Source organism: Gadus morhua, chromosome 21 (genome assembly GCF_902167405.1).
Source record: "Gadus morhua chromosome 21, gadMor3.0, whole genome shotgun sequence".
Classification (NCBI taxonomy): domain Eukaryota; kingdom Metazoa; phylum Chordata; class Actinopteri; order Gadiformes; family Gadidae; genus Gadus; species Gadus morhua.
Window position 1 is genome coordinate 14,776,755 of NC_044068.1, and position 17,838 is coordinate 14,794,592.

The 17,838-nt window shown below is 49.5% G+C and overlaps 1 protein-coding gene across 1 annotated transcript in view; it reads left to right on the forward strand.

Moving 5' to 3' along the window:
* wasf1 (WASP family member 1) overlaps positions 1 to 15,468 on the forward strand; it is a gene marked incomplete in the record, with an annotated part of 45,517 nt that extends 30,049 nt beyond the window's left edge. Inside the window, 7 exon segments of the mRNA XM_030344606.1 lie at positions 1,132 to 1,249; positions 5,385 to 5,471; positions 9,046 to 9,102; positions 10,044 to 10,213; positions 11,187 to 11,366; positions 13,971 to 14,590; positions 15,128 to 15,468. Coding sequence (XP_030200466.1) covers positions 1,132 to 1,249; positions 5,385 to 5,471; positions 9,046 to 9,102; positions 10,044 to 10,213; positions 11,187 to 11,366; positions 13,971 to 14,590; positions 15,128 to 15,285 — 1,390 coding nt within the window.
* Between the last annotated feature and the right edge of the window lie 2,370 nt (positions 15,469 to 17,838).

The following is a 17,838-nucleotide window of genomic DNA, read 5'->3' on the forward strand; positions in this document are numbered from 1 at the left end:
CCCCCCCCCCCCCCCCCCCCCCCCCCCCCCCCATCCCCTCCAACCCCCACCCTTTATCTTGATCTTGTTAGTTACTCCACCTGGCAGTTTCACTCCCTTCTCCCTCTCTAATATTTCTTCTATTTTCCATCTTGTTATTGTACTGTCCTTCCTGCCCCCCTCTCCTCCTCTCCTCTATTCATCTTCCTCCTCCAGTCCTCTTCCACCTCTTCTCCTCGCTCTTCTTCACCAGCTCTTCTCATTCCCCCCCCCCCCCCCCCCCCCCTCCCTTCACAAGAACACATGCAAACGTTTGCTTGGACACAAACACACACACAGAATATATCCTGCATAATGATCTTACACAAATATTTACTGCCCATCGGTCATCTCACACACAGATACGAATAGGGAAGAGGATGGAGCAGACTGATAAATCTACGAATTCTACCAAAGACGACCACACACACACACACACACACACACACACACACACACACACACACACACACACACACACACACACACACACACACACACACACACACACACACACTCCCCCCTCACCCTTATCCCTGTGGAGAATCCTTCTTCCTCATGTCCTGCATATCATTAACCTTTCTTCTCCCCCTGGCTTGTTGGAACAGTCCTTCTTCCCGTTCGCCCCGATTCTCCTCATCAGCGTCTTTACCTCCAAACAGTTGGAAACACACAACCGAAACTGCAGCCGCTCACCAAACAGATGGTTTATTCATGTCTGGTTGTAAATAGACGGTGTGTTATTCTGATGAACTGGGGTTCTGCTGATTGCAGACCCAGTTATGATGATTACAGATGACGACGGCCCGGTTGGACATCACTCATCATACTGGGGGGTATTTTTCTCTTGGTCGAGGTAGAGAGGAGCGGAGTACTACAGCAAGAAAGGTAGCGATGGAGAGGACATTGTCCAGGACTCATGGTCACAAGCTGTACTGGGTCTATAGGGCCCCTCAAGGCTGTGTGTAGGAGGGTTTTGTGTATACATAGTGCATAGGTTTAACTTCCTCCTCTGTGCAATTCTGTCCTAATCAAATGTGAAATAGTAATTCATGTGTGTATTAAACGTCTGTGTGTGTGTGCGTGTGTGTGTGTGTGTGTGTGTGCTTGCAGGGATGACGGGAAAGAGGGTCTGAAGTTCTACACCAACCCCTCCTACTTCTTCGACCTGTGGCGGGAGAAGATGCTGCAGGACACGGAGGACAAGAGAAAGGAGAGGAGGAAACAGAAGGTGAGCACATACACATACAAACACACACACACACACACACACACACACACACACACACACACACACACACACACACACACACACACACACACACACACACACACACACACACACACACACACACTCTCATAGCAAGCAAGCCTCATTCGGTTTGAGCTACAGGTCAGCTTAGCGGTCTGGTGAAACTGGGGGGGTGCAAGTAGCGAGACACACATCAGACACACAAAGACACACAGCAGGTGTTGTTCTCACCTCAATCAGACCCATCTGTCCCGCTATGGGGGGGGGGGGGGGGGGGGGTTGCCTCAGATTTCAAAGTCAACATGTTTACCCTGAAGGCTTGGGGAAGCCGCCATTGTTTACCACGGAGTGCTAATTAGACGGCTCCGTAGTAGCTAGGTAGCGTAGCAGCAGTCGCCGGCTATCCCTCCATCACGCGTCTCCCTCTCGCCATTTCTGTGGGCAGCCTGTCGATGGAGGGAATTAATGAGTGTGCATCCGCCGCATCCTCCCTCACAGGAAGTGACTGCGCTGCGTGCAAGTGTGGACACACACACACACACACACACACACACACACACACACACACACACACACACACACGTCTAGTTTCTTCATCATGATCACTATCGTCGTACACCGAACTTGCCTTAACTCAACACCTGAGTTAATAGGAGGAGTACTCCTGCTAAAGCGCGGTTCGGTTGGTTATAATGCACTCAGTGACGGGGTCTCCGATGCCAAGCGTCAGGGGCTTGGTTTTCCTGTAATTGGGGAGCAGCAGCACACATGTGGTCCCGCGTGGGAAGCAGGGCGTGTCCTGTATCCCCACAGAGCAGCAAGGGGGCATGTGACCGTCCCTCAATCAACGGCCCAGAATTACAGGGCGCGTGTGTGTGTGTGTGTGTTTGTGTTATTTTTTTTTCTAAATGGTTTGAAAGAGAAGAGTAGTTACAAGTCACAATCAGTGCAGGGCTCATGAGGGCAGTCAGTCTTTCATAATGGCAGAAAAAGAGTGTTATTATGATTAATCACCCTAATAACCATAAATGATTGCAAATGATTGCTTTGGGAGAATAGAAAACGACAGGATGCAGTGAGTTGCGGCTCACCGCCGCCACGCCCCACGACAGTGAATAGAACAACCTCCCCCCCCCACCCCCTAATCAAGGGAACACAATAACATACAAACTACAACAAACTGGAGTCGCACGTAAATGACTCGCACATGTTTTGCCGTTGACTGTGTGGTAATAGGCCTGTGGGAAGATTACGGCCAAACACAGCCAGCACGGAGCATAAAGGCTACGAGTGCGTTGGCTGGATTATGCGTCCTTAATTGGTGACCTCTGTTTAGAATGACAAATAAATCACCTGAAACCACACACACACTCACACACAGGAATTGTAAGATCAGTATTTTTACTCAGCGAGGCCAGGTGCAATTATGCTTCTCAACACTGTGTGTATGTGTGTGCGCGTGCACGTGCGTGTATGTGTGTGTGTTTGTGTGTGATCTGTTTACACGTGGTAGAGAAGTGAAGCAAAGAAGTAAGACCAAGAAAGGGCCGTGTGTTGAGAAGAACCCTCCCTAACCGGTGTGCAGTTTCCATAAAAGCCAGGTCTCACTAAAACATCCGCTACCAATAACAATTGTCAAAATCACTTTGTTGTGCCGTTCCGGCCTGAAAGCAGTTGCCGTGTACGCGCCTGCCACCAATGTCAACAAAAGCAATATAGCACTTTGGTCTTTGTGAATTCTTTGGTACTTTTGTGAAGTACTACACACACTTATCCATCCACCCACACACACACACACACACACACACACACACCGGCCAGATCCAGTCGTGTAGTGTGGGTGAGTCGCCGTGAATGACACTATCTGTGATTGGCTGCCACCGTCCCCTGGCCCCCGACGCTGTGTCTCCACTGTCACCGTCTCGCTCTTCTCGCAGAAGAGGAAGATAAACATTGTTTCATCTCTCCCTCCATCTCTCATTCTCTCCCCTTCAAAGTTGAGTCAGTCCACTTTGTACTTTTCTCCTTTCAACTGGAATTCCTCCCCCTTCCATGTCCACTTAAAAATAAAAAAACTATCTGCTTCCCATTCTGCAAGGGAAAAACCTTGTTCTCTCCCAGGGCCCCACAATGAGACCCGGACTTACCGAGTTAACATTATTTTATACAGCCTTCTAACATAATTACAGATAGCCATTCATTACAGGCCCGCCATTGAATTAGGTCTGTCCCCAGGCTGTCAGTCAACAGTCTACAACAAATAAACAGTTGGAAAGGGAACAGATCTTGAGTAGGCACTTGCACGCACAAGTGCACACACACACACACACACACACACACACACACACACACACACACACACACACACACACACACACACACACACACACACACACACACACACACACACACAAGAGGGATATCCTCCCAAGGACAGCAGGAAGTCGCTTGCTCGACAGATCAATTCCGACACAAGAAGGGTTGTAATGAAAAGCCATCACCCCCAACAAAGGTTACGCTCGTGAGTGGAGGGTTCAAGCTAACAAATGACTAATTACGAGTACTGTGTACGCCAAATTACCGCAACAAACAGTCGTAACTCCAGAAACCCTTACTCAGTACAGCTGTCTCCTATAGCCTTACACACACACACACACACACACACACACACACACACACACACACACACACACACACACACACACACACACACACTCACACTAGTATACCGTGCTAAGTGGGTAGCAGCGGCTTCCAGAAGGGGAGAGCGAAGTCGCCTGCTGTGCTAATCTCATTAGCCCCCCTTGTGCTAGCACAACTCCAGCTGGATTACTGCAGGAGGGGCTGGCTAGGCTGCTGATTCCTTTCCTTATTATAGACTCCCAACAGACTGCCTCCGTTTCTAGAGTAGGGATTCGGTTCAGATTTTGGTTTCGGGACCCCCCCCCTCCCCCAAAGCACTTCAGTCTATAAGGCAGACACCGCCAGCCCGTACATTGAGACAGGTGGTTGTTTGCTACATGCAAAATGACCTGCGCTGCTATATGGGGCTGATGAGATAAGGAATTAGATTAGGAGCGAGATGATGTATGAATGTAATGAATGAAAGCCGTTTGTCTTTTGGCTTGACGTTCGGAGGGCTGAACTACAAAGGAGGTTATGAAGGGGATCAAATTAAGTTAAACGAATCTGTCTTCTGTCTTCTGTGTGTGTGTGTGTGTGTGTGTGTGTGTGTGTGTGTGTGTGTGTGTGTGTGTGTGTGTGTGCCTGCGTGTCACTTATTTTATTTGGCAGAGCCGTAACCTTTCCTTTTCTCTTTACAACGTGCTCTGTGAAAACTTCTAAAGATCCATTGCCCCCATCTATTGTGGATCATGGCACAACAAAGGATATACTTCAAAAAGACCATTCACACTGCACAAAAAAGACATGTTTCCTCAGGTTCTCTCTCTCTCTCTCTCGCTCTCGCTCTCGCTCACACAAACACGAGCGCACACGCACACACACACACAAACACATACACACACAACAAGCGGTACACACAACACATTCCCCTGACAACCCTGCGATGACGGCTCTCCGTGACGTGACACGTTTACGGTGTTGAGTTACAACCACGGCATTGGCTGGGGTTTCCATGGCAACTGCCTCGCCGGTCCGCTGGTGACGGATGGACGGCGTCGGCGCTCGCGGAGACAGAGAGGGGGACCGACGTGGCCAATGAGGGCCCTGCTCACGGCGGAAGGGTCCATGCGCATCGCTGCTGTCGACGTGTGTGTCAGACCTACTGCACCACATTCTGCGGTACCAAGATGTAAGACCGAGCTCGCTGGAGGGACCTGATGGGTGGAAAGGAGGGCCAACCGAACCTTCTGAATTGTTCCTCCACGAAAAAACGCTCTTAGGAAGTAGAGATTTGCAAAGGAGGAACAATGCGTCGAAATGTGAGAACGGCGGCGTTCTCTGCCCGATGGTCGTCTCACTCCCCTTTTTATAAAACCCTATTATTATTTTTGTTTCCTTTTTTGTTCCCTCTCCTTCCTCTCTCGCCCTGGCCCGCTTCCTGCCGGCCCCTGTCCCTCTACTTTGCCCCGCGCCCGTCCTGCCGCTACAGCAGGAAACACCGTATCAGGTGTGTCCAGAGGGCTTCTCACGATCACCCTCCAAATCGCCTCATCCCCACTTCTTAAACCCCCCCGAGGTAAGGTCTCTCTCTCTCTCTCTCTCTCTCTCTCTCTCTCTGGACTCCCCACAGATTTGAAACGCCCGCCCCCCCCCCATTCCGTCTCGCGCTTCTCACACACACGCCAACCCTCTCCCACACGCCCCCACTGTGGTTTGCTGTGGTGTGTTGTGAACTGACCGTATGCAGCCTGCTACTCCACTACCGCACCGCTGTTACTCACCCCCCCTGGCCGCCTCCCACTGTACAGGGAGAAAAATGCATTTTTCTCCCTCCAAAAGGTCGAGCCAAATGACTCCACTTATGTTACCGTCACCATAACTACTGTCAGCTTAATGCCCATTCCTCACAGCATATGGCACGGAAAGGTTATGCAGGAGAATCTCTACAGTGGTGTTGAAACAGGCTTAGATGTCCGGGAAGGTGAAAATCCTTCCGTCTTCAGTCTTCAGCCGTCGGCAACGCGCAGGAAGCAGGCCTCTGTGTCGAAGGAATCCTTTGCGCGAAAAGGGAGCAATCTCTCTAAGATTTCTGTTTGGTTTTCCTACGCCACACCCTTTGGTGTTGCACAGTAATTGCAGGTGTGTTTTTTGGATATCTGTGTGCCATTATCTGTGTGCCACTTGGGATTTTCCCGGGAATGTCACCACGGACACCCAGTGGGTAATATTTATAATGCTGCAAATTGCGATGGCTTTCATCAGCAGGCCATAGAAGGCACAATCACCATTGTGTGACCTCATTCGGTAACGGTGACTTGACAGACATTTACAGCTTAACATTAGGTACAAGAAAGTCCATTCACTCTGAGCCATGTGAACTAGAAAACACATTTGTTTTAGGGTTTGCCGCACAAGCCCAATTGCTGTACTTATCCGATGATATGCTTGCTCTAACTACCTATAATCCTCACCTAATTACACTCAATCAAGTGTGGCCAGCAGCACAGACCTATTAGCCGGGAGAGGCTACGGTAATGCTGGTTTGGTCCAGCGTGAGGCGCTGTTGGGTCCAGCCCCTAGGTGGTCCTGTGACACAGTGCCTGTGTGTGTGTGTGTGTGTGTGTGTGTGTGTGTGTGTGTGTGTGTGTGTGTGTGTGTGTGTGTGTGTGTGTGTGTGTGTGTGTGTTGGCTGAGTTCTGCTGATGCCGTCACAATTCATACCCTCTAGCAAACACACTCACAATATCTCAACCCACACCCCCCCCCCCCCCCCCCCCCCACACCCACACCAGACACGATTCCCTGCCTACTGAACACACATGAAATAACGTCCATGTGTGTGTAAACAGACACATACACACACACATACGCCCACAGAGTGTATGTGTGTGTAAACGCACACAATACACACAAACACACACAGGCAGAAAGTGCTATGTGTTGTGTAAATAATCACATAAATCCATTCACACACACACACACACACACACACACACACACACACACACACACACACACACACACACACCCCATAACGCTTACCCTGCGGGAAGCTTTCTTATCTGTGCCACCGCGGTTCCATTCAGTGGAGCCGTTGGTGGCCCAGGCGAGGCTCACAGAACGGGGACATCAGCTGCGTTCTGGAGAGGAAGGCGCAGCGCCCGAGTCCTCATATTGGATGAGTTATACCCAGGGCTCGGCGTCGATTCTCTCTGAAGGACCACCGAGTGTCCCTGCTCTGATGTACCGTCTGTAATATGTATCCATTAAACGGTGGATGCGTAGCGTTAGTGTGGGTAATACATGGTGAGTGAGTGCATCCTGTGACTAACTGCCCAGCGTACAATGTGTTAGGAGGGCAGTCGCTCAGGAGCTACAGCGGGTTGACTTGTAACAGGAAGGTTGCTAGTGCGATCCTCGGCTCATTGTAGGCAAGTGTTGTGGTGTCCCTGAGTGAGACACCTCTCCCTAACGGCTATAAGTGTAATATATAACTACTGGAGCTGTGTTTTGACTGATCAGACAAGGTGGCATTTTAATCCTGTAAGCGACAGACCGCTAGTCCACTATTACAGTTAGACACCATTTTTTTTCAACCAGTGATTCGTCCTCAGCCATATACGTAGAACGTAAACGACGCACTGCGTCTGTACCCCTGCCCTGCCAAGAACCTTCCAGAAGGTTCCTTCCCGCCGCGATAAGACTTAAACACAGCGGTTTAACAGCTGTACCGCAATAACAATCCGGGAGCATGCGCACGCTCAGGTGCCCCCCGTGCCCCCCGCCCCCGCTTCAGCCGCCATAATGGTTTTGTGATGAATGAGCAGCTCATCAATATGAGTCACTGTCATATCTCCTCCCACCACGTCTCTCTGACTACCAGTGGTGATGAGCGGTGTTCAACTCGAGAGTTAGCGAGCACATGCTCACTAACTGCGAGCAGCAAAAACGCGGCGGGGCTAATTGTTCTGTATTGTCTGTTGGTTGTGAAGATGAGCGTTCAGAGGATCCAGGGAAAGAGAGGATGTTATGTGCTCAGTGGTTCGGTTTGGCAAGACATGAAATAAGATGTTGGTGTGCAGCTGCCAGTAGCCGCATTAACTGTGCAATGAATTCTTGTTGTCTTATCTTTCGATATCATATTAAATCAATATTTCACTTGAACGGAAATAAATACACACTCAGCTTCAAGGAAAATCTTATTTGTGTTATTTCTCATAACAAGGTCACCGTTTAGGTAATTTACACCAGAATAAATATTTGCTCTTTAAACATCTTGGCTTCTCAATATAAACAGTTAAATCCAGACTGACTAATCATGAAACCAAAGCCACATCTGAACACAATGTAGGTTTTATGCCCCAAGAACCAAAGAAAAAAAGATGCACAGCTTTCTGATGTGCAACATTTTTGTTGTATATGCATGTCACTATGCATCAGTATGTAACCTGCTCATCAAAACGTACCAAAGAGACAACTGATGTCTTCCATCTCCTTTTGTACATGTCCTTCATTCACGGTCTAGAAGCATGCCAGTCTTCTGCCTTCTTTTCCAGTTTCTTCTCTGCTCTTCTGCCTCTCTCCCTCACCGCCTCTTCTCTTATTAACACCCCATCCCACCACCACTCTGACACCCCCGGTTCCCCACCTGCACGTGTTGTTTGTGCCCCCTGTTCTGCCTCCATTGTGACGCTCACCCGCCCACCCTCTGTCATTCACTCCCAGTCATTCACTCAGTTTTCTGTTCAGCAGCACTTTTCCGTGTGTTGTGCGTGTTGTCCGTTCTTTGTCGTTCCAATTGATATTTGTGCTGCATCGGTCAACACAATGACTCGCTGCAGCCAGCCAGTGGTGGTGGTGCCAGTGTTGTTCCTGAATCTGGTACACTGTTAACTCTCTCTCTCTCTCTCTCTCTCTCTCTCTCTCTCTCTCTCTCTCTCTCTCTCTCTCTCTCTCTCTCTCTCTCTCTCTCTCTCTCTCTCTCTCTCTCTCTCTCTCTCTCTCTCTCTCTCTCTCTCTCTCTCTCTCTCTCTCTCTCTCTCTCTCTCTCTCTCTCTCTCCCCCTCTCTCTCTCTCCCCCTCTCTCTCTCTCCCCCTCTCTCTCTCTCTCTCTCTCTCTCTCTCCTGTACCTGTTTTGTTCCTCTTGTAGTTGCAGGACTCCCGCATGTATGACCAGGTCTATAGGTACTTAGACCTTCCAGGGCAGGTACGTGGAAAAATAATTCAAATACAAAATCAACAACTGTGTGTGGTAAGATGATGTTACTGGTTCATATTGATGCCTCAGACCCAAGTGTGTGTGTTTGTGTTTTGTGTGTTTCCGAGTTTGAGGTTTAAGGTCTGAGGGACTTAGGGAGGTCTGCTCCAGTTATATATTTCTTTCTCTCCTTAAATGTCTCTTCTGCTGCTGTATTTTCTACACTAGTGTGTGTGTGTGTGTGTGTGTGTGTGTGTTTGCTTGCGTGTGTGCTTGCGTGTGTGAGTGTACTGCAGTTTTTTCGGTAGACTGCTGCTCCTAGCCATGAAGTGTGCCTGCCAGGGCGAGATAGCCTACTACACTCTCAATGGAAATATTCCATATTGCTTAGTGTAAAATGGAAAGGCAATTTGAAAGCGTTGTCGCTATGACAACAGCTGCTGCACTTCTTAGTGAGTGTGTGTGTGTGTGTGTGTGTGTGTGTGTGTGTGTGTGTGACCACAGTTTGAATGTGAGGTGTTGTGGCATTGTGTATTTGGAGAGCATTGTAAATGTCTGGATTTTGAAAACACTATGTGTGTTGGAATCTAATACCAATAATGCACAAATCTCACTTGTATTGGTCTCTTCATCACTTCCAAAGTGTGAACTACAGTGAGATTCCCGGCTTAGTCTCCTTTTAAATTGTTATATACTGGAAGCAACTCTTTTCTCTTCCTGCATTTTTTTTCTTTCCTTTATCCATTTAAACCTCAAACCCTGAACTCCATTCTTCTCCTCCTTCTCTGTTCTCCTTCCCTCCTCCTGACATCCGTCATCATCATCATCATCATCATCATCATCATCATCATCCTCCTCCTCCTCCTCCTCCTCCTCCTCCTCCTCCTCCTCCTCCTCCTCCTCCTCCTCCTCCTCCTCCTCCTCCTCCTCCTCATCATCATCACCACCAGGTCAAAGCCATCGAACGTGGCCAGGAGTCGGAGAAGGTACCGCGGGCGCCACACGACCGCAAGAAGGAGTGGCAGAAGCTGGCACTGGGGGCGGAGCTTGTCCAGGAGGAGGCCGAGGAGAAGCAACACAGGGAGGCCAACGGCTCCATGGCAGCCTACCATGACAACAGGTGTGTGCGTGCGCGTGTGTGTTTGTGTGTCAACTATTATGCCCTGTTCTCCAATTACAATTTGAAGACATGTTGTACAACTTGAAGATCAGCGTTGTCCAAATGCAGGCTGAGATTCATCCAGAGCTGTTTATTCAGGATTTATTTCACAATATCGTCGCCGTCGGTTTTGGTTTATGGCAGTCCAACGTTCTGTATTTTTTAAATCTGGAGCATTGATTCCTGCAAGCGTTTTCAAGTGAAAGCAGGCTTTACTCCAGCACTCGGTTCAACACGGGCTGCCAGATAATGGACCATAACCAGAGTGTGACTAGGAAAAATAATGTGGACGAAAAAAACACATTTATCTCCGTCCACGCCAGAGCCACAAATACGTACACAGGCATCGCTGACGTATATGCAGGAGGCCACTCTGTGTTGGTGAGATAATACACTGCATCGCACCCACACGGTGAGCAAGAGCCGGTAAAACGCTGAAGACAGCGTGGAGCTGTGTAGCGGAGCGGTAATCAAAGGGGTCACTTCATCCAGCATACCAAAACAAACCCCTGTTTCTCCTTCACCCCTCGGCGCTGCTCATTGATCCGCCGGATCCAGTTTCAGTAAGTGGGCTGTGCAGAAGCACCTCTGAGCTCCACCACTGAGCTGAATGAATGCACACCATTGTTATCATGAGTCACAGTTTTATGGACTTGACTCCCTGCTGGTGCATTTTAATTCTTATTACAACCTAAATTCAGCCCGTTTTATTGGGCAGCGGCTGAGATTGCGGTGGTGCTTTTCCACCTATAAAATCCTTCACACCTCGCACAATATCTCTCTCAGTAGCGGGGGGGGGGGGGGGTTCAGGGGTCCTTCGTGTTTTCATTATATTCTACTGGAGGTGATCTGCTCTCGGGGGGGGGGGGGGGGGGGATCAAGGGGGCTTGAACCCACACCCATAGCGTGACGTCTGGTCCCCCCGCATCCCCAGGGCCCCGATGTACATGGACAACATGGACGGGCCCTTCTCGCTGGCCGCCCTGCCCTACAGCCAGATGAACGAGCTGCTGAACCAGACGGGCGACCGCGTGTACTCGCGACCCCACGACCCCCCGCCGCCGCCCCCTGCCATGCACGCACTGGGCGAGATCCTGCCGCCGTCCATGCTCAGGTGAGTCCCCCCCCCCTCACGCAAACATACCACTCCAACCATTGTGTTTGTCTGTATGTTTCTCTGTATTAACCACAATCAGCATAAGCAAGGAGGAGTGAGTGGGGTTGAGTGGCAATGCAAACCGCCGCTCAGTAGTTTGTGGCTCAGAGGCCGCGCCCGCAAGGTTCGTGAATCGTTATTGCTGTCCTTAATGCGGTCCGAGGGCTTCGTAAATCCAGAACAAGCAATCGCATCGGCACCTATAAAATCGCACAACGCTACACTTTGCCCCTAATTCCTTGTCTTTCATGCATCTTTTCAAAATGCAAAGATTGAATGCTATCTTTGCATGATTTATTTAGGGTTAGGGTTAGCCCATTGGCAGTTTCCAGTGTCTGGAGTCGGAGCTATCCCTGTTGGAATGTTGCCGCTTCTGATTGACCTCTTGACCCCTGTTATTTACTATGGAAACAAAAAGTACTGTGTAGCGTGGCGCTCCATCCCTTACCTCCGAGCTACAGTAGAGGGGGCGAAAGAGGACCAGAAGGAAACTAATTATATAGAAATATTCCCTGGATGGATTGACCTGTGGAGGCCTTGGCTGCGTTTTATCTTGCAAAAAGTTATTCTCAGATTTTTTTAATGGAGTAAATAGCTGCAGTAGAAGAGTTAGAGAGCGCTGGTTTATATGGAACTATAAACATCTAGCGGATAAAACCATGTGCATAATGCTAATCTGCGAGGCAGATTGTAATGCGTGCGCCAAACACACAGACTCTCTCTCTCTCTCTCTCTCTCTCTCGCTGTCTCTCGCCCTCTCTCTCTCTCTCTGTGTCTGTGTCTTTGTCTCTGTCTGTCTCCCTCTGTCGATGTCTCCGTCTCTCTCTCTCTCTCTCTCTCGCTCCCTCTCTCTGTCTGTGTCTGTGTCTCTGTCTCTGTCTCTCTCTGTCTCTCTCTCTCTCTCTCTCTCTCTCTCTCGTTCTCTCTCTCTCTCTCTCTCTCTCTCTCTCTCTCTCTCTCTCTCTCTCTCTCTCTCTCTCTCTCTCTGTCTGTGTCTGTGTCTGTGTCTGTGTCTGTGTCTCTCTCTCTCTCTCTCTCTCTCTGTCTCTCTCTCTCTGTCTCTGTCTCTGTCTCTGTCTCTCTCTCTCTCTCTCTCTCTCTCTCTCTCTCTCTCTCTCTCTCTCTCTCTCTCTCTCTCTCTCTCTCTCTCTCTCTCTCTCTCTCTCTCTCATATACACACACACGCCTCACACTCTTTGAATCTGAATCCTCTTCATACTCTTGAGCAGCCGGTTATCCCTTCCTTGTATGCGGTTCAGCTCCACCAGAGCGGGGATATGGGGGATAAAAAAACACAACAATGAGAGAAGTAAGAGATGGAAGGAGGGAGGGATGACAGCCGGGTATGAGACCTGACTAAACCACAGCACAGAGAGACGGAGAGATCCCTGGATCAGAGGGGGGGATCAACAGGGCGCCGGCGGTCCGGGGGGGGGGGGGGGGGGGCTGGACTCAAGCTGGTGTCCTCCCCATCGGTAGTGTGATATATTTGATTGGGATTGACTTGTGACAGTTGATATGATTTTCAATACGAGGGGGAGCGGAAAATCTGTCCAGGAAGCTTCATCCTGAAGCTGCCTGCACAATCCTCAAAGGGAAAGGAATAAAGTGTCACTGAGCACTACCCAGGCTTCCATGTTGGCTTGTAAATGTGTCAAAATGAAAAACGGAGGGGGGAAAGATTCTCCCCGTCCCACAACCCAGTTAGCTGGTGAGGCAGCCTTCAGGCTAGCATCCAGCCCCGAGATTGTGCGCACAATCTGGGATGGGAACCAAGAACTGAAAGGGCGGAGCAACGCCCCGTTTCCTGTTTCATTACCGAGACGTCCTAACGAAGAGACACTGATTCCTGCGAGGAGACGGAGCTTGGAGAAGGGGGTTTTAATTAAGCGTGTACACCGGCCAGTCTACACGGTGTTGATTTCAACCTTTAGAGACAGTTTCTTACTGTTGGTAAGAAGTGAGACATTATGTTCACTGTTAATAGCCAATTAATGTTCACACATCCCGCTTCCAGCGACATGAGTGGTCATAACAAGCGTGAAGTGTGAGAAAAAGAAACGCTTGTTCACTCAGGTTTAGGCTTGTCTGCCATCACACTTTAAATTAGTAAACTAAAGTCTGATTTGTGGGATTAACTAGACCCTGAACCCACCAAAAACATCACCTTCATTGATGAAGCGTGCTTGATTTGTGTTGCCATCGGTAGAACAGAAGGCTTTGTGTTTTGTGGAACTACATTATCGATTCGCTCTCTCTCTTTCAAAGCTTAAGATCTACTTGTATTAACTCTGTCTCTGTCTCTGTCTCTGTCTGTCTCTCTCTCTCTCGCTCTCGCTCTCTCTGTGTCTCTCTCTCGCTCGCTCGCTCGCTGACTATTACGCTCTCTCTCTCTCTGTCTCTCTGTGTGTGTCTCTCTCTCTCACTCTGTCTCTCTCTCTCTCTCTGTCTCTTTCTCTCTCTCTCTCTCTCTCTCTCTCTCTCTCTCTCTCTCTCTCTCTCTCTCTCTCTCTCTCCCTCTCCCTCTCCCTCCCTCCCTCCCTCCCTCCCTCCCTCTCTCAGCTCCAGTTCAGGTTATTCCGACAGCAGACCTCAGTCTCCTGCCCGGACGGCGGGCCTCAACTCCCTCACCCCGCCCCCGCCCCCTCCGCTTCCCCCCCCGCCTCCCCCCCTGCCCTCCTCCGGGGCGGGCCCGCGGGGCACCCCTCCCCCGGCCGTCCCCCCGCTGCCCCTCCAGCAGCAGCACCACCACCACCACCACCATCACCAGCAGCAGCCGCCGGCCATCCCGCCCGCGCCCGCCCCGCTGCAGATCTCCGCGGGGGTGCTGCACCCGGCGCCGCCCCCCGTGGCCCCGCCCCTCCACTCCTCCTCCCCGGCCCGCCTCCAGCAGGTCCTGGACAAGGGCCCCCCGCCGCCGCCGGGCTCCTCCACCTTCGGCCAGCCGGACGGCGCCGCCCTGCCGCCGCCGCCGCCCCCGCCCCCGCCCCTGCCCTTCCACGGGGGGAGGGGCTCCCCGTGTCCGCCGGGCCCGCCCCCCATCCCGGCCTTCCCCTCGGCGGGGGCCATGGCCTCGCCCCACACCAGCGGCCACGACGGGGGCCACGGCAAGAGGCACCAGCCCACCAACCTGCCGCCCATCAGCGACGCCCGCAGCGTCCTGCTGGAGGCCATCCGCAAAGGTGCGTGGGACGCACACACACACACACACACACTCGTCGGTTCGCTTTCATCGGAGAGCCCACACCTTTCTATCGTTTTCATTTTTCGTTTTCAGAAAGGGTCTAATCTTTTTCCATCCAAAGAAGTTGGGCTCTATTTTAGTAGCGTTCAAGAATTCTTTATTTTTAGACGGACAAAAACACTACCTCCCTCTCTTTCCATCCCTGTCTTTATCTCTCCATCTTGCCATCCACAACTGAAGCACGGAAAACATTCTCCTTTATTTTGAACAGAACCGAGCAGAAAGAGTGGTTAAGGATAAAGTAAACTGTCACTCTGTCTTTCTCTCTCTATCCCACACAACACCTCTCTTTTCATCTCTCCCTTCTCACCTTCCCTTCCATACACAAAATAAACCGGTAGTACAATAGCTCTATTTGAACATGGGTAATGTGAGGACGTTGTCATTGTCAAGGAGAAGGTTTATGATTTATGATTGGCTGATTCCCCCCCCCCCCCCCCCCCCCCCCCCCCCCCCCCCCCCCCCCCACCACCAGGCATCCAGCTGCGGAAGGTGGAGGAGCAGCGGGAGCAGGAGGCCAAGCACAAGAGGGTGGGCAACGACGTGGCCACCATCTTGTCGCGGCGCATCGCCGTCGAGTACTCGGACTCGGAGGACGAGTCGGAGTTCGACGAGGGGGACTGGATGGAGTGAGGAGGAGGAGGAGGAGAGGGGGACTGGATGGAGTGAGGAGGAGGAGGAGGAGGAAGAGGAGGAGGAGGAGAGGCGTCGGAAAGGAGCAGGGAAACAGAGTTGTGCGATCAGAAACCAATCCCAGGAAGAGACCTCTGCCTTTCCATTTACGGAATTCCTCATTTTTTTGGTCTTTCCACATCTCCCTCTCTCTTCTTTGTCCCTCTCTCCTTCCAGCCCGCTCTTCTGTGGGGCGTTCATGTTCCGGCGAGGATCTCTTTGTCATTCTAGGGTCCCGTCAGTGGTTCCTTAAGTTACTCTTTCTACATTACCACATAGACCTTGTTAACTTTTGGTTAGTTTTCTTGAGTTTACTTTCTCCTTTCCGAAATCCGACTTGTGTACAGTTCTGTTCTACATGAAAAAAAAAGCAAAACGTTTTAAGAACCCCTAATTTTTATTACACATCTAGCTGTGTGTCAACGTGAGAGCAGAGAAAACCTGGTTCAAAAGAAGCGGCATGTGCCGCTGTCTTAGCTTTGTTGTATATTGTTGCCACCTTGTGGTTGAAAGTGTTATTGAACGGATGCAGACTTATTTTTTTATCATCTTATTTACTATTTTTCTGACACATGTGCAGTTGTAATAGGCCAGTCATTTCCAGTGCAGATGATTTGGAGAGAAGCAGCACTGTTGCTCAAGGCCCAAGGTGTCCTTTGTGTTTTCGTCTTATGTTTGCTCTGACATCACCACTAATTTGTTTTATAATTTGAAAAGCAAAAAAATATTTGGATGAAATGACGTGTGGTGACGATTGTGATGGAACTGAAGGTTGACCAGTATGTGTACATGGTCTTTTATTTGACCCTATACGTGCATATCTACCAGATCCACTCCACTACTTTTGCCTCTGAAACAATTTAGGCCACCAGATGTTCAGATGAGTTTCCCGGTCATTGGATCCTGGAGGACCACGTGCACCATCTGATTCACACGATCACGTGCACCATCAAACGCAGACTCATGGTCCAGTGACCAGACATACAATGCTCCTGTGATGTTTACTGAGTATACTGTATATTTGCGTTCTGCGTGAGCCACTCACAGGAGCAACACACACACACTCCTGTCACACTGCACATTCTTTGATTTTATTTTTGCAAATGTCAGTCGTCTGACCAACTCTGGGTACATACCACTCGACCAAACACTCAAGGCAGCTCCTTTCTCCCGTCTCTCTCTTCTTTCTTTTTACTAATGAAGAGTCTAACCACGTCTGGTGACTAGAACAGAGTTAATGTTTACCCCGGAAAAACTACCAAGAAGGAAATCAGAGAAAAAAAACCAAGAAGGAAACCCAAGACATTGCTCTGAAAAGTCCTGGGCTTTTCATTTGATGACTGATGTCTGTCGTCTGTTTTCTTTTCATTTGTTTTTATTTTCTTATAATTGCCTTATTGTTTGTATGAAACGTACTGTCGAGTTGATGAATGTATTGTGCTGTTGCTACTTGCCTGCGCTTGTATGGGTTAGACGTTTCTATGTTTGTGTAAAAAAATTGGGGTTCCGGTGGGGCCATGGTTTGCAAAAAAAAAAAGATAATACATTACTGAATACCATGTAACTTATGTAACTGTTGACTGTAACAGTTTGCTTGAATTAATAAAAGCTGTTATGTTTCAAGTCTTGCCGCTTATGTTGTCTTAGCCTCAGTTGGGGCTTGAAGCAACAGCAGTAATATTGGTTAGCAAATACAGTTAATTTGGAGTATTTCCTGTAACATTCTTCCCTAGGAATATACCTTTCAATCATGCACTTTTGAATTAATATGCATTTATAACCACCAGTTTTCCTTACTGTTTTAAATAAAAACACTAGTCTCTGCTTAACAAATAGTATATATAGTGTTTAAAGTCAAACTTTATAAAGATGTACAGGTGTTTTCCTCAACTCTGACAGTTCAGGTTGTATAAAAAAACAAACATAATAATACATAATGCATGAAATGGAGATAGTGGCAACATGGGGGAGAGGGGGGGGGGTGAAAGTAGCACCTGAAAGTGCCTAAAACTATGGAAATATATTGAAAACAATAAACTTCAAATGTTACACTGAAGTTAAAACCGAAAATTCCAAGAGACAAGGTCACAGAAGTGGCGACAGCAGGTGGCAGGTGGTTGCATCAATGTCCGACTCAGACAAGCTGCAGGAAGGAGGAGAGGAATTTTCTTCATGTGAGCAGGGAGCAGAAGGACTGGCTCTTAGGTCACTCCAGTAGCGAAAGGTGAAGGAGAGGTGAACAGGAAGGAGGCATGGATAGATTGACATGATTCTTTTGAGGTGAGGGACAAGGCTTAACCAATTGAAGTACTGGTCCTCAACCAGAGCAGGAAGCAGTCAGATGTGGGCTTAATTTTAAGGAGTAGGGATCACTACTGGTTTTGTTTCGGTCAGAGCATCAGGGTAAGCTTTTGGCGTTGAAAGGTTTGGGTTCCTGGCCCGTGGATTGTTTTATGCATGGAGAGAGAAAGGGTGTGAGTTTTTTGTGCATAGGGTGCCACATAGACTATGTCA